The sequence below is a fragment of the Cynocephalus volans genome, chromosome 9 (genome assembly GCF_027409185.1).
Source record: "Cynocephalus volans isolate mCynVol1 chromosome 9, mCynVol1.pri, whole genome shotgun sequence".
In the NCBI taxonomy this organism is placed as follows: domain Eukaryota; kingdom Metazoa; phylum Chordata; class Mammalia; order Dermoptera; family Cynocephalidae; genus Cynocephalus; species Cynocephalus volans.
The window spans coordinates 20,619,467-20,642,013 of record NC_084468.1 but is presented as its reverse complement, the minus strand read 5'-3'; the positions used below and the strand labels follow the sequence as shown (position 1 = coordinate 20,642,013).

The window sequence follows — 22,547 nt, the reverse complement described above, 5'->3', positions numbered from 1 at the left end:
GGCTTTGAAATAGTCAATGAGTCTTCAATTCTTCAACTTACTGGAAAACAAAATGTTAAGTTGGTATATTTCTCATCCATAGTTTCATTCTGAAGTTCATTACTGTTTTTAACTTTTGTTTTGAAAAAAAGAAGAAAGTAGAGATGCATTCAGTCAGATACCGGTTTCCTCTGGTCCCAGGATGAGTTCTGCTTTCTGTTTCCTGTTGCTTCTTTCTCTGAGTGGAAAATGAGGAGGAATTGCTGTTTTGTTTCAGTTTTTGTCTTTTTGGCAGACATGAGCATTGGATTGTCCACGAAGAGACTGGGTTCAAGTTAGGTCTAAAGGAGGCAGCAGAGGAACATTTGTTAAGAAAGTCATCATTTATTAACCTGTGATGGGTCAACACCTAACTGGGTAGCTGACAAGTCCGTTTTTCTTATGAACTTCTTTTCAATAACTCATTACAGATTTCAGCACCACTTACTAGAGGTTGTTATATTCATTTGACGTATAGATAGTGCTGACTTTTCTGTGTAAAGATCCAGGTTCTATTGAACTTGTTTGCTCTCTAAAGGTCAGTATTCTTTTTCAGCAGTTACTTACTAATGGGTAGAGACTTTACCCGGGCTCCCTACCACTGCTTATCAACCTAGGCTTTGGATGGAAAAATGAGACTCTCCAATTGTCGACATCCAGTACATGTCCATGACAGGCATTCCTAATCGATCATGAAGCTCTTTCCCACTGAGCCCCCACAGAGCCTTAGAGTCTTTCCCAACATGGCACTTCAGGGAGTCACGGCTAATCAATCAGATCTGGCACTGCTTGTGTTCATTGCAGGTGCTGCCTGCCTGTGCTAGCTGCTAAGAGTCAGTTCAGTGCAGATCAGCTTTTGCCATATTTTGCATGCAAGGTTTAGGAAAATGATTTTTAACTGCACAGGTTAGATTTATGTGGTGCCTTTAAGAAAATCCACTAACATCAACAAAATTTTGAAAAACCTATATAAAAGAGCTGATGAATAGAGTCAGAGTCAAGCATTGGCCAACAGTTACTAGCTGGAAGAAAAAGGTTAAATGAGAGGTTTACTAATTATAGGCACTCAAGGAGAAAGAAGCAAGAAGTAAATGAATGTGGAGGCTTAAATTCTGGGGTGTTTGCTGCCATTTAACTTTGAGTCTACCTAAGAGTGAATCAAAGGCCTTGTGTGAATTAAACTTTCTCTCATTTTTCTCAACTTTCAAATGAGAAGTGATTTTAAGATTTTTCTAGAGTATCATTAGTTGCACTCACAAAGACTAATGAAAATTAAAAATTCAATTTTTTCTAATATTGCTATATTTAATTAATGGCCTACTCAATAATTATAACAACTTACTTTTATATAGTGTCTTATAGTTTACAAAGCTTTTTCATATGGCACATTACAGTTAATCATTAGAAAAGAGAATCTTGTTGAACAAGCATGCAGGAAGATAGTTTTTTCAATGTTTCCAAATTCATATTATATAAAATCCTTCATTTTTTTTCCCAAAAATAAGACATGAAAAAGAGATTAATAATTTCATTGTATATTTGCTCATTTGGGCAGCACACAACACAATTATGACCAAAGCCAGATTCATGTTTTAATCAGTAACATGTAGATAAATGACATGTGCTGTTTTATGCCTTCTAAAGGTAATTTAGCAGGAGATAAACAAAGAGAGGCAGGAGTCTTTTTGCTAGTGTGACCCTTTCCAAATAGATCAAAGAGTGTCATTGGTTTGGAAACAGTTTCTGGGTTACCAGCCTCAACTTGGAAGCAGATACTACCCCTGCTATCCCTTTGTGTTATGAATGTTGACCAGTTGCTTAGTTAATTCTTTGATTAACACCATCTTTATCAGTTTTCTTCAAAAGAGGACTTAGAGTAGTGCAAATGTCTACTTGACATATATTAAATCATCTTATATTAACTACGCATTTGTAAAATTTTGGCTTTGAGATTAGTTTTTGTTTTTGTGGGGTTTTTTTGAAAATCAGATTTTAAAAAACCAAGGACATGAAGGATGCTTACTAACACAATGACCTATGGGTAGTAAGTGCTTAATAAAGATTTGTGATTTGCTGTTGAACCAGTGCCCAATTGGACAATTGTATGCTATTTCTGTTTCATATAAGTGAAAACTCTTTCTGCAACAAACATTTGCTAGGTTCCTGGGATATAAAGTTAGGTAAATCATAGTCTCCACATCCAGGAAGCCTCAAATCCACTAGCAGATAAAGATATACAAATAGGCAATACAGTATGGTAAATGCTATTATACCAGGTACATCTAAAGCATTGTGGTGGTATGTAAGTGGGCACCTAGACCTTGGAATAAGAGAGAGCATCCCTGAGAAGGGTGAGATTGGTCTAAATCCAAAGGGAGGAAGGGAAAAGGTTTTCTACACCTGCAGTGTCCAATATGGTAGCCATTAGCCATATGGCTAATTTGGCTAGGCTGAATTAAGATGCCCTGTATGACTGGATTTTGAAGACTTGGTACAAAGTAATAGTGTAAAATATCTCATGAATATTTTTATATGAATTATAAGTTGATAGCTAATATTTTGGATATATTGAGATAAATATAATATATTATTAACATTAATTTTTTAGTTTCTTTTTACTTTTTCAAATGTGGCTCATAGAAAATTTAAAATTAAATATGCAGCATTGTATTTTTGTTGGACATTGCTATTATAGGCAGAGGCTACAGCTCATACTAAGTCTCTGGAAAAAAGTAAGGTATATTGGGAAACTACTATTTAATTAACTAGAACACTGGGACACACGAGGGCAAGAAATACATCTACAGAACTTGGTGAAAGGCAGATATTGAAGGGTCATGTAACTCATGCTAAAGGTTTTGAAATCTATCTTGAAGGCAGATTGGAACTATTTAATGAGTTTACCCACAGGAAGATTTTCTGATTGATTTCCCTCCTCCATATAGTCTGCTTTCTTGTGCCATAAAGCATTTGCAAAGCATATTTCTATGGACTTGAGCATGGAGATGCATGCAACGATTTTTGACTCACTTGACTAAATTAGTTTGAAAAGTCATTCATGAAACAGCTTAAAGGGAGCTAGGACAGTCCACCTAAGTTGATTGGGTATGTGATTTCCATTAGATTTTTGAGACATCCTTAAAGTAATGAATAAGTAGCAAATTACATTTGGAATATGTTAGGTGCAGTGCTGGATTATCTCTTAATCAGAGTAATCATACAGTACTTAGGGGAACAACAAAACAGAGCTCCAAAAGGAAATTTTAAAAATCTTTAAAAATTTAATAATTGATATTTTTACAAATTAAAGTAATCTTTTCTACCTTTCTCTTGTGGTGTGTACTGCTTTTATTTTGAGTTCCATAAGAAGGAGGTAGATTAGGTCTACAAACTTTTCATTGCTTATGCCTCTAAAAGTCTTAATCCAGCCCAGGTCAAGTGCACCAAATCAGAAAGCTAAGAGAACATTGCTAATTAGTGATTACTAATATAGAATCATATATTGTGATTGAATATTGCCATTGTTTCAGTTTCCAATTTCCTCCAATTCCCATCTAAACTCTTTCTCGATAACCAATTTGCTCTCTCCTTTTTAAGTCTCATCAGCTTCAAATAATTCAGGTTATATTGGGACTCAGCAAGCCAGAGTGTAGTACTTAATCTCTAAACTGTCACTGCTCTAATTTCTTGTGGAGTTCTAAGTCCAACTTCATTTGCAATCTGTACAGTTTCCTGCCAGAAAACATGATAATAGGATGTTAATTTAAAGGGCAAATCTAGACATTATAATATGGCTCAGTGCTTAAAACCCCAAACCAGATGTGCTTGGGCAATGACTCTGCCATTTCATTTTTCTTCTCCTTTGGTCAGTAGCAGCCCAGGAGCCAGGAACAGTGTATCATCACTGATAATTATATACTTCTTCCAAATGAAAAAAAAAAAGTTGTGCAATTTCTCAGAGCTGTTCTTTTTTGGAGAAAATAAAATAGTTTTCTATTTAAGCCTTTTAACGAGATATTTCATGCGGGTAGATATATGTTGTATTATCACTCTAAGTTCAGTATTTAGAAATCTTTAGTTTTATGGCAACCTGCCGCAACCTGACTTTCTCAAAAATTCCAAGGATATTACAAACACCATGCATCCGTGGTGTTTATAATATCCTTGGAATTAAGTCCTAGAGATCTGCCATATACCATAGTACCTATAGTTAACAATAAGGTATTGTGTACTTTAAATTATGTTAAGAGGATAGATCTCATGTTATGTGTTGTTACACACACACACACACACAGTAAAACAAAACAAATCCACAAAAAAACACAAGGAAATTTTTGGAGGCGATGGATACATTTAGTACCTTGATTGTGGTGATGATATCATGGGTGTATGCATATGTCCAAATTCATCAAAATCTATATCTTCAATATGTGCATTTTTTGTGTGTATCAATTATACTTCAATAAAGCTTTTAAAAAGCAGTTATGCATACTCTGTAGTTTCATGTTTTCTGGCTTATCAATGCATTTACTTGCATCTTAGCTTTTACTTATGTTTTAGTGTTTAAGTAGACTAACCTGAATTTATTCACATTTATCTGGCCTTAAACACTAAGCGGGAATATTCCTGGGCAATACTTGGATGGGATTAACTTTGGAAAATTGAATGCTATAATTTTGTTTCTCCCCTAAGAACACCACCTAATAGTAGGCACTTATTGATTGCCTGCTGAATTAGATGCATGTAATCAATATTAAGAGTAAGAAAGAAAAAACAAACACATTTCTTTAGCATTTTTCAGAGTTTTGGTATTTCTGTTCGCTCATATCTTTCTATGGCCATTCACCCCTCTTGTGTTTTCTTTTAGTAAGAGTACCTAGGTACACCATTCACTCATCCATGGTGTTTATAATATCCTTGGAATTTTTGAGAAAGTCAGGTTGCAGCAAAATCTAGAAATGAATGTGCATCTTTCATCGACAAAATGGACATGCAGTTTTTGTAGCATTGGAGGACGAATTTTTACATTCTTCTGACTTGGAAATGGAGAGGAAACCAAAACCTAAATTATATTAGGCTCTTCCTTTTTGTTACCCAGCATTACAGGACATTTTAGAAGGATAACCCATAAAAAAACCATCACACATAGTACTTACCATAGATTAGAGTTCAATAAATATTAACCTTCCTACTGCTTTTTGTCTTTACTTAGTCAAGATCTTTTTTACCAGGAGTAGCTTATTATTTGATGAGAAACAACCATAATATATTTTCCCCACCTAATTGAGAGGCTCTATACTCCTTTCGATAAAGATTTTGGTAATGCAAAGTCAGTTAATTCAGTCAGTCTTTTATTTATCCCCTGTGTTTTGATATAATGAGGATTTACTGTAGCTGTTAATACAACATAAATCTTCAATTTTATTATCCACCCATCAGCAAACTAGCTTTTGTGAAAATTGAAGCTAAAAGTTATTTGATAAATGTTCCATCCTCCTCAATAGTGAAAACTGGTCTGAAAATCATTTTTCAAGGAGCCTTTTCCAGAGGTTTAGAGTTCCTTCAAGCCTTTAAGAAGTTGGAAATGTTATTAAGCATTTTGATTTCTTTTCCTTTCATCTCCTGTTTAGAAATTAATGTCTTGAAAAATTGGCTGCAAATGTTAAGGTTTTGTAAAGATATGAAATCTATTCATCTGTCTAATACAACGGCAATGTGTTAAAAAGAATTGGTTCTTTGCTAGACATTTTGGCCAATCTTGGAAAGATTTTTGTCTTTGCTTTCTAGAACTTTGGATGCCTTTTCTTTTCAGTTTTAGCACTAGGAAAACCAACTACTTCAATAATTTTCTCAAATAAGAACTTCAACACGTATTTCATCTATGATCTTTATGAAGTAGCAAGGCATGGCCCCATTCCTGTGTTTCATAAAAAGAGATGATAGACAAATAGGTAATTTAAGTGATTGTAGTGTAGCCCTTTGGTTTCCTGTTTTTCCCCTTGAGGTTGTATCTTCTTTTTATTGCAGAATGTATCAGTATCCATTATAAAAGGTCCTCTGGTTTATCTTTTTTGTGGGATCATTGTTGTATACAACTTTGTGTAAAGCTGCAATTCAGAGGCTGTCCCAATATGTCTGCATCTGGGCGTACATATGGTCTATTTTAGCTTTAACTTCAAATTTCCTTTAATACATAGGCTGTGTGTATTCCCATAATGGTAGTTGAGCAATTTCTTTGCAATGGCTCAATTTCTTTTTCTCTCTTCTGCATTCACCCCTCCTTTTCCTCTTTACAGTAGTAACTTTCCTAAAAGGCTCATTTAAAGAAAAAAAATCCGTAACACCCATGCGAGCAGGCGCCAGGAAGTTTAAGTTTAGATAACAGTCCCATCACATTTGGCTGTTTGGCTAGAGCTAGCTGCGTAAATAGAAAGGAATGTGTTATGATCCCCCTGCTGAAGTGTGCAACACTGCTCCAGAATGAGCCTCTCCATCCATTTCTATTTATTTACTGCCAGGATGTTCTAGGCGCTCTGGAACAACACAATTACAGCCTTCAATTGAGACATACAATCTGCATGGAGGTGAATCAGGCAGCTGGCTCTGTTTGCTGTACTTTACTTGGTCAGTTATTTAGGTTCAATAGCTATTGTCAGAGGAGTTGTGTTTAATCAACTGTTTCAGTGGAGTTCCACCTCTGATTTCCAGAGGCAATTTTTATGAGTGAGAGCCCTGCAAACATATAGCTTCTCTACACTTCTTATACTTAAACCTGTAAAAACAAATCATGGAAACCTTTGTTAATCCACTAAGCTGAGCTACTTGGGCAAGGGTTTTTCTGTGATAAATCACCAAATCCAGTTTTCACTCCCTGTTGCATTGAAGAGTCTCAGAGAGTAAGGATCACACTTAGGCATTTTTGATGTAATGAAGGGTATAGGCTGAGTGCTAAAAAATAATTAATTGGAAATTGATTGGTTTTTTACAACAAATATTTATTGGGACTTGGTTATATTTTAGTTACTCTTAGAGTAGAGATAGGACATCTGTGATCTCTACTAGCATGAAGCCTTTACTGTAGCGGAGAGGCACACATTGAACAATGAAGAAACTATTAATTATTTGATTACAATTGGGTATGTAACTATAAAGGAGAAATTGACTTTTCTATAAGAGCAGCTAATAGGAAATCTGACCTCATCTTAAGTCTCGGAAAGGAAGTGATTTTTGAACTTAATGTAATTCTAGATAGTATGTGTATGTGAGGGATTCAGGAAGGGGCAGTGTGGGAGGGATGTTCCAGGTAGCAGGGGAACAGCTTTTGCAAAGGCTGTGGGAAGGAGAGAGCATGGTATATACAAGGGACTGTTAGAAGCTCAGTGTGGCTGGAAAACAGAGTCAAAGCAAAAATGGGATGTAGGAGATATAGACTGTGATGGAGACAAGTCCAGACCATGCAGGGCCCTGTAGGTCTTCTTAATGATTTATGTCTTTTGTTAAAAGTTATGAGAAGCCATTTAAATATTTTAGGTGGTAATTGACATGTCTGGAATTCTGCTTCTTTAGCAAAGACTATTCTGACTGCAGTGAAAGAATGAATTGGAGTAGAGTAAACATGAACACAGGGATCCAAGTTAAGAGGCTGTTGTTATACTAGTCCAAGAAGAAAGCCAGCAGCTTGGCTTAGGGGAGAGGGAATAAAGGAGACAAACTAAAGAGAGATTTAGGAGGTAAAAAATCAGCAGGACTTAATGAGGGACTGGGTGTGTGGAGGGGATCAAGAGGTGATGGAGGCACTCAAGTTTTTGTCCTGAATAAATGGCTAGATGGTGTTAACTTTCACAAGAACATTGGAAAAGGACTACTTAACGAGAGGGCAAAATTGGAGAGTTTGGTTTGGGTAAGGTTGGTCTGGTTTGAAGTGCCTAGGGAACAGCCAACCTGAGCTGTCAAGTAGATAGTTATTTGAGTCTAGAGCTCAGAGCACCTTACTTCTCTGATGCAAATAGAGACAGGAGTGTTACATATGGTAAAAGAAGACCAGGAATAGATGATCAGATCATCTAGGAATTGTGAATTGTTTGGTTACATTTCACAAATGCTTATTGAGTGTCCATCTTTGCCATATTCTTTGCTAAATATTAGGCATATGAAAAGGAAAGACATTCAGTAAATAGTGTAGGTCATCTCTTTGCCTTAAGCCTAAATTAATTTTTACATCATTCTATATTGGAGACAGTACATCCAAAGAAAACTCTTGGACAAGCTAAATCTGTACCTTAGTCCTATGTTTCCTGGCCTTTGCTTCAATCTAACTTAAATCTCTGTAAACTTAAATTCATTTTATTCTTTTTAATACTTGTAGACATACAGACTAACTTGGAAGCACATTCTTTATATTAACTCCTTATGTTCTTAAAAAACCTTTTCTCAGTTTTGAGAGATATCATCACCTTTGGCCTTCTTGGAATAAGAGATGTAGGATCGTTTCTTACATGAAGATTGTATTCATGTTTTTAACAAAGAAATTCATCCTCAGGCTATAAAATATTCTTCCCATATTTTGTAGGTAATAAATTGCTGATGACTTTCAGATTATGATGATATTGACTCCACTTGTGAAAATTAGGCCACACCCCTCTAGTCTGATCTTAAAATAAGACTAGATTTATTGGCAAAGTGAAATTTATAGCCTCTTTTATTTAGCTCTTATTCTTCAGAGACCCATGGCTTAAATGGCCTACATTTTAAGACTGTATATCTCAAGTTATTGTCTTCAGACCATCTGCATCAGAAGCACTGGGGTGTGCTTGTTAAAAATAAAGATCGTTGAACCTTATCTTCTAAAAATTATTTTTTAGTATAACTGGGATAAACCCCAATAATTTGCATTTTAACAAGCACCCCAAGTGATTTTTATTTATATCAGAGTTGGAGAACTGCTCTTTGGGGGATATAAAAATTTGTACATCTCACTATTAGAATTTAATGAGAAATTAAATAATTTTGAAAGCCAGGTCAGTTTCATACCAATTTTGAAGATTAATAATTAAGTCACAAGTGTTCAAATGTTTAGTAGGTATTGTTCAGCAGTTTAGTGATAAAAGAACATCACATTGCATAAATGTCTTTTCTAACACATAAATGTTTATGTGAGAAGAGAGATGGATAGAAAAAGTAGGAAAGAGGAGAGTTACGGAGAATGCACGTGATAGAGAAGAGATTGATATTGAAGAAATGGAAATTAAAACTCAGTTCAAGCAGAGTCTTTCCTTCAGTTGTAGTGCACGTTTTGCTGTCACTGGCATGCTCTGTGAATTCCTAGTATGCATTATTGTACGTTTACAAATGTTGCTAGAGGTTCAACTCTTTTCCTATCTCTAGAACTAGCAAAAAGTCTCTCCTGACTCCCCCCCCCCATAGGAAGAACGCCGTGTGATTTATGTTGGTAAAATCAGACCTGACACAACACGGACAGAACTGAGGGACCGTTTTGAAGTTTTTGGTGAAATTGAAGAGTGCACAGTAAATCTGCGGGATGATGGGTGAGCATCTTCAAGATTATTTCTTGTTTAGAAGCTGACGTATGTAAAAAAATTATGGCTGTAAGATTACTAGGATGGGAGTTGCCAATGTAAGTGCTTTGACAGATGACATGTTGAGTTCAGAACCTTATTTATTTTCTCTCATCCCTATTTATTAATCTTTCTTGTTGAGATTTCCTGTCTCAGAAATAAGTATTTAGCTGCTTGACAGGACAATCACACTGATAAATGGATGCAGAGCCACACGTGTTGGCACCAGCCAAGTCTCCCCAAGTAGAAAGGGTTACAGTCCTATATGCTAATGCTTCTTCACCAACTTCAAACTTGTCTTCTTTGTCCATTACAGAGACAGCTACGGTTTCATTACCTACCGTTATACCTGTGATGCTTTTGCTGCTCTTGAAAATGGATACACTTTGCGCAGGTCAAATGAAACTGACTTCGAGCTGTACTTTTGTGGACGCAAGCAATTTTTCAAGTCTAACTATGCAGACCTAGGTATGGATTTTATTGTATGTGGAATGAAGAATCCATAATGTAGAGCTCAAAATGGTAGCAAACGTAATCCATAGGTAGCTTGGGTTGGACTATCACTTTATTTTACTAGAGGGAATATTTGAGTTCAGATTTTTTTTTTTTAATGTTTAAAACAGTTTCAGAAGTGAGGGGCTTATGTTTTGGCAATAAAGGGCGAAAGTTAGTTCTTTTTATTCTCTGCCCGGGTGCTGAAATTCTGCACGATTTGTGCGTGTGCATGTGTGTGTGTAGTATATTGTGTGTATCTACCTTTGTTTATGTTTTGTGTGTGTATGTATGTTTGAAATCTGCTTTTGCTTTCTGTGCATATCCTGAATCTTTTTGTACAAGTCATAGCATTCCCATCATTGTTTTATAGAACAAAATATGCAAAAATCTTGCGTTTTTCCTTGTTATTTCACAGACTCTTAGAAATATAATCACGTTCTGTGAATTACAACTTGAGAGATAAAATCAAATTTCATATGGTATCATGCTGTACTTACTTTTAAAAAAAATAGTTATTTGTTGAGTTACTGTGCTAGTTACTGTGTAGGAGCTTTGCGAGGATTTTTTCATTTAATTACTAGAACTATCTTAGGAGGTAGATATTGTTATTATCATCCCCATTTTACAGATAAGGAAACTGAAGCATACATACATATTTGTTTTTCTTATTCTAAAGATTTTGCAAACTCAAGGAGTAAAATTGGAAAATATAAAAAAGTATTAAGAAAAATAAAATCACCTAACCCAGAGATAAGCACTATTACCAACCAAGTGATTTGCCTTGAAGTATTTTGTCTTCAAATGTCTAATTTTTTATAGTTGAGATCATATATATGTACATACACACACACACACGTATACAGCAGCAATAGAAATATATATATATAAAACTTTTAAATTCTACTTTCTCAATTAACATTATATAAATTTATTTTCTCCCGTGACTCACAGGATTAAAATAATTTATCAACATATTTTAATGATTGCACAGTATTTTGTTGGGCGAATAGTAACATGTTTAATCATTTCATTATAAATAAACATTTGTTCAATTTTTAAATTTTCTGATATTACAGATAATGCTACAATGGACACCTTCATTTCAATTTTAATTCTGTTCCATTGCATGTCATTCCTTATCTAATGTGTGTATTGTAAGCCTTTACATTCTTCGTGGAAAGAACAAAGGAAGAAAAGTGGCAAATGTCTTGTGAATATGACATAATTATTTTAAATTAATTTATAATTAAAACCATAAAACTAACATATAAATCTATTCCTCAGCATTATTAGACATTTATTTGCGTTTACTCTGGTTTGGCATAAAGAAAGAAATGAATACCAAATACAGGGAATTTTTTTCTCCCTTCCAGTGAAGTGATGTCTTCTTAGTGTAATTGATATAGGTGATGTGCATTGTTCAGAGGGAATATGCTGTAATTCACTTCACAAGCTAAATAGATAGTCTGAAGCAGGGGAGAGCTGGCTGACTGTTAGAGAGATAGAGGCCTAGGGATGAGAGTATAAAACGTGGCAAGTCATTTGTTCAAATGTTGGCTGATAAAAACAGTCAAGACAGATTGAAGTCTTGAGTCGAGTTGACTTATTTTCTTCAGTGATGAAGGCCAAGGTGTTTCTAGTCTCTCAAAACATCTAGAGTTTAAAATAAGCTACCTAGAGGGGCCTGTAGAGCATAATTCATCACTGGTACTGGGAGGATTGGATGGTATTTCTGAATTGAACTAGAGCCTCCCTAAAATATTTCTAAGAAGAATGCTTCCCTTCTCGTTATCTCCTTGCCTAGCCAGCAGCAATAGAAACTTTGGTATTGCTAAGCTCGCTCTGTATTTTCTGAAGAGTACCTTTGATGTGCATTGTAGTAGCATGGGTTTTTCCAGTTCCCTCAAGCTCTACCATGGCATGAGAGATAATTTTTCTGATTGTAGGCATGGCATAGTCAGAAGAGCCCTGGCTTTGGAATCCTGCAGACCTGGGTTTGCAGACCTGGCTTACCACTGACCTTGGGCAAACAATTTAGCTCCTTCAGCTTCTAGTTCTTCATTTAAAAAATACCTTATAATGTTGCTGTAAACACTAAATAAATGTTTGTGAAGCTGTTAGCACAAGGTCTGGCATAACATAGTCGCTCAATAAATAATAGCTATGATTATCATTAAAAATGATGATAATGAGAAGAAGTGAGAAATTTAAAGTTATTTTAAAATGGGAGAATCAACAAGGGGGCCAGCTTTGAAACGCAACAAAATTGTCATGTATCTTTTCTTTGTTCCCCGAAGAATTCAAGTTAAATGCTTCAGGGCGTGTGTGGGCACTAAATACAGTGACCATAAGAATATACTGGACTCTTAGAGGGACTGGGAGCTTACATGTATCCAGAATGAAGCAAAATGTTGTGATACAGAGCAAAATACAGAGGAAATAAACTTATATAATATTAATTGAGAAAAGTAGAATTTAAAAGTTATACACACACACACGCATGCATACACGCAGTGAGGTGACATATCATTTTAGATAGGTTTAACCGATTTTTTTTCTGTTTTTATTTACTCCACCAAATTTAGTTACCTCACACATCCTATTTCTCTACTATTGAAATGAGGTAATGGTAACTACAATATTATTAAAACAAAACATAATAATTATTCCAGCTACTATTTATGAGCCAGTTTTATAAATGAGACATTGCATTTAAAGTGACTTGATCAAGGTTACCATAGTGAAGCCAGGAATTAAGTCCAGCTTTCTATAAATCTCTGTGTCTGTGTAGTCTGTGTAGTCTGTCTTTCTTTTCACTGTCTTATAAACAAATGGATCTTTCTAAAAAAACTTGATAAAAAAATTAAGAAAGAAAGAAAGAAATTAAATATGGACTATAGGATTAGAACAGAAGAATGGGTCAGTAGTATGAATATACTAATTTTGACCAGGAATTAGTGGGGTGTAGAATTCAAACATACAGTAAAAATGAGATAACACATTCATCACAAATTTTTTAACTCATTGAAATGTTTTAGATTATCAGCATATTGAATATATACATAACTTTATATATACCTTTGCCATTCATTGGTAAATCATTCTCAGATCCCCACACAAATATTTTCGACCATGGCTTTAATAATATGCTGGTGTTTGAGAGTAAGACATTCATTCAAAAACATTAATTTGAGTACCTACTTTGTGCTGATGGTTTTCCAGATGTTAGAAATCCAAGTGTAATGTGATTTGTTTCTATTAATATGGTATAATTATTTACAGCAATTTCTTTTGAAAAATAGAGGGGCTTTGTGGCTATTCCTATATAAATCTTAATATCCCTTACTGTGTTCCAATATCCTTCTGTTAGTGAGAGAGAAAGTGAAAGAGTAGATGCTATTGCCTCAAAAATTGCATACACCCACATTCTATATCATACAACAAAAGAAGATTGTTTGGTTGCCCACTGGGTAACATAGTATGCCCCTGTAAGTGGGTATGTATATGATCACTGTATTTCACAGAGAAGAAACTCTTGAGAACTGTCGTTCACAATATTTTTAATATTTGCTAATGAAAATACAAAAGCACTAAAATTCTAGGCTTTACTTAGAATAATTCCAAGTTAGGACACTTAAAATAATCTCAAAATTCCCTCCAAGGAAAGTTAAGTATATATGTTCTTGACAGTTTCACGATGACTTTTGTCACACAGTGTGCTGTTGCTGGGAAAATCTTCCATCTTGATGTACACTGCAAATGGAATTCTTTTTTCTTCTGTCTCTGCCATCTAAAATGGTGAAAGTAGATTAAAGCTTGGGGTGGTGGAAATCAGGCTGGGTCAGGAGAGCTTGGGGCCTTGTAATCTTTTCAGCAAAACAACTTGTTAGGTCAGTGATTGTACCTGTACATTATCTAGTACTATAGTCATCTGTCACTTCGAGCATTTCTATTTTGTAACTTAATCTGGGAAAAACAGAAAAACACTCATATTTTAGTAGAATTGTTCATGTTTTCCAGAAAGGATTTGTTTTTCCTTCACTTAAATGTTTTTAAAAGAATGAAAGTATTTGCAAGAGCCACCCTCTTTCTTGCAAGACCAGCAGAAATATCTGATTTTTTTCAAAGATGTCCATAGAGAAAAATCAGAAATATTTCACAGAATTTCACTTTACATTCAACACTGCTAAAACATAATCAATTTGTTAAGGGTTATTTGGAGTGACTTGTGGAAATTTGCACAAAAGCTGACATGGACTAGGATAAGGATCCAAGAAAGAGCATGGGTTTATTTATACCTGCATATTTTTTTTCTCCTATTAATGAGTAAAGATGCTGAACATACCCTCTTGGAATGTGAAGCATTTCCCTAGACCTTCTAATCTGGGGAGAGTTTGCACCATTGTTGCTGAGGATCCCAGAGGTAGTGGAGTAGATGGCCAGTTCATATGTCCCTCCTGCCTCGAAGGGGGACAGCAGTTTGGAGATTAGGGGAAGTGCTGATGATTCTCTCTCTCCCACTCAACCTGATTTTATGCTCAATTAAATTAATACCATTGAATAGGAAAGTTCCAACTTTACTCTTACCTCTGCAATTAAGTTGAGGAATCATGGACAAGTCTTTTAATATGCCAGGAGCAATGGGAGGGTGGTTCTCTATAAAGCAGAAATACTACAGTCTGCTCTGCCTACCTCCCAGGAATATTTATATCTAAAATGAGTCAATGGGTGAGTGTTTTTGAGAGCACACCACTCCCACTCTCCAATAAAGTCTGTGCATTGTTTTTTAAAGTATATTGTGTAGAAAAGTTGCTATTGAATCAGGTAATCTTTGATTGGAATGATTGAGTTAATGGCTATTAGCAAAGCACGTATCTAACCTGGCTTGGGTTTCTTTCAGATTCAAACTCAGATGACTTTGACCCTGCTTCAACTAAGAGCAAGTATGACTCTCTGGATTTTGATAGTTTACTGAAAGAAGCTCAGAGAAGCTTGCGCAGGTAACATGTTCCCTGACTGAGGATGACAGAGGGATGGTGAATACCTCACGGGACAGCGCGTCCTTCCCTAACAGACTATTCCAAGTCATACTTAGGAATTTCTCCTACTTTACACTCTCTGTACAAAAGCAAATTAAAAGAACAACAGTACAACAAGAACAACAACCACAACCATGGTTTACATGAACACAGCTGCTGAAGAGGCAAGAGACAGAATGATATCCAGTAAGCACACGTTTATTCATGGGTGTCGGATTTGCTTTCTCTGGAGTCTCTTAGTGATGATGTGTGTGCGTGTGTGTGTGTGTGTGTGTGTGTGTGTGCACATGTGCACGCGTATGTGTGCACGGGAACCTGGTTTGAGGGAAGTATGTGCATGCACTTGTGGAGACTGGGGGCACCCGATCAGAATGTGCAAGGGCAAATCACTTCAAATGGCAGCAGTTCCACGAAGACACACTTAGAACCTAGAACTTCAAAATGTTCATATTCTATTCAAATGGAAAAAAAAATACACAAATTTAAAAGGAAAGAAAACTAACCAACCAACCACAAACCACCCTAAAATGACAGCCGCTGATGTCTGGGCATTGGCCTCCTCTGTACTGTATTTTTTAAGAAAGTGCAAAATCAACTTGAAGCAAGCTCTCTCGTAACGTAGTGATTATATGACAATCCTGAAGAAACCACAGGTTCCATAGAACTAATATCCTCTCTCTCTCTCTCTCTCTCTCTTTCCTCCCTTTTTTCTTTTGCCATGGAATCTGGGTGGGAGAGGATACTGTGGGCACCAGAATGCTAAACTTTCCTAACATTTTGAAGTTTCTGTAGTTCGTCCTTTATCCTGACACTCATGTATATGTCCAAAATGTTGATCTTCCACCGCAAATTTCAAAAGCCTTGTCGATGGTCAAGCGTGCAGCTTGTTCAGCGGTTCTTTTTGAGGAGCGGACACGGTGTTACATTACTAATGAGAGTTGGGTAGAACTCTCTGGGATGTGTTCAGATAGTGTAATTGCTACATTCTCTGATGTAGTTAAGTATTTACAGATGTTAAATGGAGTATTTTTATTTTATGTACATACTATACAATGATGTTCTTTTTTTGTTACAGCTATGCACTGTAAATGCAGCCTTCTTTTCAAAACTGCTAAATTTTTCTTAATCAAGAATATTCAAATGTAATTATGAGGTGAAACGATTATTGTACACTAACATATTTAGAAGCTGAACTTACTGCTTATATATATTTGATTGTAAAAAAAAAAAAAAAAAGACAGTGTGTGTGTCTGTTGAGTGCAACAAAACAAAACGATGCTTTACGCAATCCATCCCGGCTTAGGTGAGCTTCTATCTAAGCATCTTGTCAAGAAATATCCTAGTCCCCTAAAGGTATTAACCACTTCTGCGATATTTTTCCACATTTTCTTGTTGCTTGTTTTTCTTTGAAGTTTTATACACTGGATTTGTTAGGGGAATGAAATTTTCTCATCTAAAATTTTTCTAGAAGATATCATGATTTTATGTAAAGTCTCTCAATGGGTAACCATTAAGAAATGTTTTTATTTTCTCTATCAACAGTAGTTTTGAAAACTAGAGGTCAAAAATCTTTTTAAAATGCTGTTTTGTTTTAATTTTTGTGATTTTAATTTGATACAAAATGCTGAGGTAATAATTACAGTATGATTTTTACAATAATTAATGTGTGTCTGAAGACTATCTTTGAAGCCAGTATCTCTTTCCCTTGGCAGAGTATGATGATGGTATTTATCTGTATTTTTTACAGTTATGCATCCTGTATAAATCCTGATATTTCATTCCTTTGTTTACTAAAGAGACATATTTATCAGTTGCAAATAGCCTATTTATTATAAATTATGAGATGATGAAAATAATAAAGCCAGTGGAAATTTTCTACCTAGGATGCATGGCATTTGTCAGGTTGGAGTGTAAGTGCTTCATTTGGGAAATTCAGCTTTTGCAGAAGCAGTGTTTCTACTTGCACTAGCATGGCCTCTGACGTGACCATGATGTTGTTCTCGATGACATTGCTTCTGCTAAATTCAATAAAAACTTCAGAAAAAACCTTCATTTTGAGCATCAGGATTTCATCTGAGTGTGAAGTCCCCGGAATGGAATTCAGTAAAGTTTGGAGTGTGTATTCCAGTTTCTAAACTGAGATTTGATTACTGTTTGGCTGACATGACTTTTCTGGAAGACGTGATATACCTACTACTTAATTGTTCTTTTCCTTTCTCCCATCCAACATGATCTTATAAAATGGATTTCACCCCCAGGCCAATGCAGCTAATTTTGATAGCTGCATTCATTTATCACCAGCATATTGTGTTCTGAGTGAATCCACTGTCTGTCCTGTCGGATGCTTGCTTGATTTTTTGGCTTCTTCTTTTTAAGTAGATAGAAAGCAATAAAAATACTATGAAATAAAAGAACTTGTTCACAGGTTCTGCGTTACAACAGTAACACATCGTTAATCCGCCTAATTCTTGTTGTTCTGTAGGTTAAATGCAGGTATTTTAACTCTGTGTGAACGCCAAACTAAAGTTTACAGTCTTTCTTTCTGAATTTTGAGTATCTTCTGTTGTAGAATAATAAAATAAAAAGACTATTAAGAGCAATAAATTATTTTTAAAAAATCAATATTTAGTAAATCCTACTATGTGTTCAAGGACCAGATGTGTTCTCTATTTTGCCTTTAACTTTTTGTGATCCAATTTTAAATACATTCTCCTTTGTGCCCTGGATTGTTGACATGAGTGAAACACTTGGGGTTTTATTTTTTTGTTTTCTCACTTATCAAAAGACAAGACTACAGATTTCATGTCAAGGATTAATTTATGTCCCCTCCAGCCTGAGAAATAGTGTTACCAGGAAGATAGTTTTTCTCCATGAACTTCAAATTTCATCTAAAATTAGTGGAGCCTTTGTGTCTTATGCAAATGCTGTGGGTAGCCCATCAAAATATAAGCTGTGTTCCTTTTATTTTTATTTTAAATTTTTTTTGGAAGAGAATATTTCAAATGAGCACATGCACCCCATCATTACTGGAAGCAAATTTCAGCGTAGATCTGTAGGATTTTTAGATGATCGCGGGCCATTGCCTTCATGCTGTGGTAAGTACCACATCTACAATTTTGGTAATTGAACTGGTGCTTTAGAAATGTGGTTTTGTTTTGTTTTGTAAGAGATGTAGCAGAATAATTCTTCCAGTGCAACAAAATCAATTTTGCTAAACGACTCTGAGAACAACGGTTGGGCTGTCAACATTCAAAGCAGCAGAGAGGGAACTTTGCACTATTGGAGTATAATGTTTGGGTCAGTTGAAAAAAGGAAACCTTTTCATGCCTTTTAGATGTGAGCTTACAGTAGGTAATGATTATGTGTCCTTTTCTGATGGCTGTAACGAGAACTTCAATCACCGTAGTCTAAGACCTGATCTATAGATGACCTAGAATAGCCATGTACTATAATGTGATGATTCTAAATTTGTACCTATGTGACAGACATTTTCAATAATGTGAACTGCTGATTTGATGGAGCTACTTTAAGATTTGTAGGTGAAAGTGTAATGCTGTTGGTTGAAATATGCTGAAGAGGGAAAGTGAGCGATTAGTTGAGCCCTTACAGGGCTTTTTTCCCACCTGCCAATTCTACATGTATTGTTGTGGTTTTATCCATTGTATGAAAATTCCTGTGATTTTTTTTTTTTTAAATGTGCAGTACACATCAGCCTCACTGAGCTAATAAAGGGAAACGAATGTTTCAAATCTACTTCTGCTTTTCTTATTTATCGTAACCATACTACTGGCATTTTCTCAGATCAGTATACATTACTTGCTTATTATTATTCTATTTCCTGTCTGGCTCCTTCTTCCTTTCTCCCTGCTTTTCCATATTCATGTATACATTTCAGCTCTAAGGTAATGTGCACCTTCTGTATTTTACCTTGTCCTCTTTCAAACAGCAAAGGCAGACATGGTGATTTCTATAATGAACATTCAGAGGTGAAAAGTGACATGGGACTTTATCAAATGGATTAGCTCTATTTTTGTACCTAACCCTGGAAAGTGTATTTTTAAGTACAAGTTATTGCACCTAGGGAGAAACCCACTAAATATGCAGCATAGGAAGCGATTCTATTATGGATGGACTGAATATTTTTCAAAGACCTGTAACAGGATGCAATCCCCCATCATATGCAAGTCATCAGGTTAAATATGGGATGAACTAAGAGCTGCTGACACATCTTGCTGTCACAGTGTCCACTGTGCCTGGTAGGTGATGGCGGTCCTGATGACACAGAATGCATTTATTAATGAATTAGTACTCCTCTCCCTCCCAATTTCAGGTGGTCATTCCCACTTCCAACTATTGTATTGAAAGACCCAATATAAACACAGCACTGGGGAATTGTGGCTAAATATATCCTACCCCCCTGCCCCAATCTCCTAGAGAGAAAGGAAATGTTTGTAAATATTGGAGATGTGATAAAACTTTCAATAGTGCATTAAAATTTGCTAAACAACACAAGAAGCACTCCCCATGGTTCTCTTTCTATTTTATACCAGTGTAAAATTTGTCAATAATTTTATCAAAATAGAAAATAAAAACTTACCTTTATCTCACCCAAATATGCATTCGTTGACAACTGTGGATACTAAGCGCTCCTGAGATTCAGTGGATAAACCTGACATCCTGACTTGTCTTCTCTCCTCGATGCTTCAGCTGTACAGGGCATTTTTCATATTCTGGCTGGGACCAGCAAGGGCATTAGAATAATTCAAGTATTCCCCAAAAGGTTAACTTTTCACCCTAATAAAGCCTTTGAAGGCAGAGAGAAAATGAGAGATTTTAAGAAACAGCAGTGGTAGCCCCACTAGTTTGGTGCTGAGACATACCGATTAGAGATAAAGGATTCCTTTCATGTTGTCCTCAAAACCTTAAATCACTTCCATCCTTGATGATACTAATGGCAAAATAATTATTAAAGCCAAAATTAGGTTGATAAAAATAAACAAACACTTGCTATGAGTAGTTTATTTAAAAGAAGCTTGTCTTAATTCAAAAGTCCTTTAAACTAAATCTGTCTGATCTATATACAATGTGATATTAAGTTGAGATTCTTTTTCAGCACTGCTAGTTTTCTCTTCTTTGTAGGGTTATTTAACTAATCAGTGGATGTAATTTACAGCCCTAATACCATTATTATACTCATTTGACACTAGTGTTACTAGCTACCCAGTATAATTCAGTATTAATTTTAGAATATTTTAACCAAAGCCTAGTTTTTGCAATATTTACTTTATATTAATCTTCAATTTTGCAATTCTCACTGCTATTTCTTGTTTTCACACACACTATACACCGTTATAAATAAATCTCTGTACTTCATCAAACAGCAGAGAGTAATAAAGAAGGTCACAACTCATAGAGAAGTTCCTTGGAGGTTTGTAACATCATGATTTAAATCTAGGAAAGATTTAATCAAAAGCTGAATTAATCCCTGGGGGAAAAGATGCTATATAGATTCTATTGATGGGCACAAAGCCATCTATTTCTTTTCAATGGTCTCTGTTAATATGTTTGGGAAAAGGAACATAGTTTTTTACATGAGAAGGAAAATAAGGTTTTCTTGATGGGGGAAGGATAATATGCAGTCACCTTTATGTCATGCTTCATCCCGCCCACTCATGATGGCCCATTTTGTTCTACTTACTGTGGCATTATCTGTTCTTCTAGTGCATGGTTAAATTAAATGTCCTCTATCCCCTCTTACCCCAGTATATCCCATGTGATTCCAGTAACTATGCAGAGTCCTAAAAACTCCACTCCAGTCAAGCATGTGGAATGTGTGGGTCACACGGGACAATTTTCAGGTCTCTTTGGTTATAATCAGGTGACTGGCCCTGGGCAAATTCTTAGTGTTGGGGACACTGGAAACTTGCAAGGAGAAATGATCATAAAATGTGGGTATGTCAAGGACCAGCTTCTACTGAAAAGCCTAACATTACCCCATGACTAAGTTGTACACTATAGGCAAGAGGCTATCCCCTTCCCTCATCCCTCTTTTCTGTCCATAATTCTGTAGAAATGTGATCATATTCCTTTTACCTCAAAACCCATTATTTACCATCAGCTGACATAGAAGGGGCAGAGTGGAATTAATTGAGAAACGTGAGAGAACTTTTAGAGGAGAAAACAAAATGATCCTATAATATTTTCATGATTGAATTAAATGAACATAATTATACAAGCACATATGCACACAGAGGCATTATTATAATCAAGAACCTTAAAATATTGTATTGTTTCAAATTTATGCATATAGCACTTATTGAAAGTAGCTAGTGTGATATTTGAATTTGCATATTGACCATTTTCATACATTTTCATATATTAATTTCTAGTAGGAAGAAGCTGAATTATTAGGAAAAATCCTGGGGTGATGTAGAAAAAATATTGTGCTCCTGCTCGTTTTTGAACATCAGGGGCACTTAGCAACATTATCTTTTTTTCCACATAGTTTTCTGTGATGGATTTTCAACAAGATGACATTCAAGTGAAAGCTGAAATTAAATGAGAAGGAAAGAATGTTAAGTGGTAAAATCCTAAATAGCTTATTAGACTACTTAATTGGAGAGAATTTATTTTTGCTGCTGTTAGGAACTCTATAGTCAAGCTTCCCTTTAACAATACTAATTGATGAAAAGAAAGTGGCTATACAACGCAATACCCTCCAGCAAGTCATTTAAGGAAATTCACAGGTACTTTCCTTTGATTGACTTTGGTGTTGTTGAAAATCAAGTCCTGTCTTCCCTCTTATCATTGCTTTCTCACTTTATTCCCAACCAGGTCTCTTGATAGCTTCGCAGTGCACTTAAAAGACTTACTTAACTCTTAAAAGAAAGTGAAGCCATGCTTGTTCCTAGTTTAACCATTTAGGAGGTTTTCAGCTTGATGGCTATTCCCTTTAATCAAACATATGACTAATGTTGCACAGTATTTAGAGGTACCACACTCTGTAAGCACTTCTGTATTTGTTGGCAGGAATATGTGTACATTATGACAGAATGATGATTAATTTCTCTGCTTTCTAGAGCAGGATAAGTTAGTAAACTGGTCACATAGTATGTGATGTGGCTGTGTTACTTTCATGTCAGGTGACTTATGATCAAGTGAAATGCATGGCCTAATTTGCCTCCACTTACCTGAACACATGGGGAAAGCATTCTGGGATGGTTTCAGTGAGCTGCCTTTCCCAGAGTCAGCAATCTGAATCGTAGTTCAGACTGTCCAACAGAAAAACAATAGGAGGAAAAGCAAAAACTGGAGTTCACCATTCATCATTCGGCCTAAGTATGTGGAGGGTAGGGAGTACCCGTGTGTTGGGCTGATATTTTCCTGTTTCCAATGGCAGCTGTGGTGGCCTACAATGGGA

The 22,547-nt window shown here is 35.6% G+C and overlaps 1 protein-coding gene across 1 annotated transcript in view; it reads left to right on the top strand.

Moving 5' to 3' along the window:
• The window catches only part of PPARGC1A (PPARG coactivator 1 alpha), a 92,556-nt gene extending 75,966 nt beyond the window's left edge, over nt 1-16,590 (top strand). The window contains exons 11-13 of the mRNA XM_063107644.1: nt 9,442-9,563; nt 9,910-10,061; nt 14,989-16,590. Of these exons, the coding sequence (XP_062963714.1) occupies nt 9,442-9,563; nt 9,910-10,061; nt 14,989-15,092 (378 nt within the window). The 3' untranslated portion in view covers nt 15,093-16,590. The remainder of the gene's footprint in view (nt 1-9,441; nt 9,564-9,909; nt 10,062-14,988) is intronic.
• Nucleotides 16,591-22,547: the final 5,957 nt, after the last annotated feature.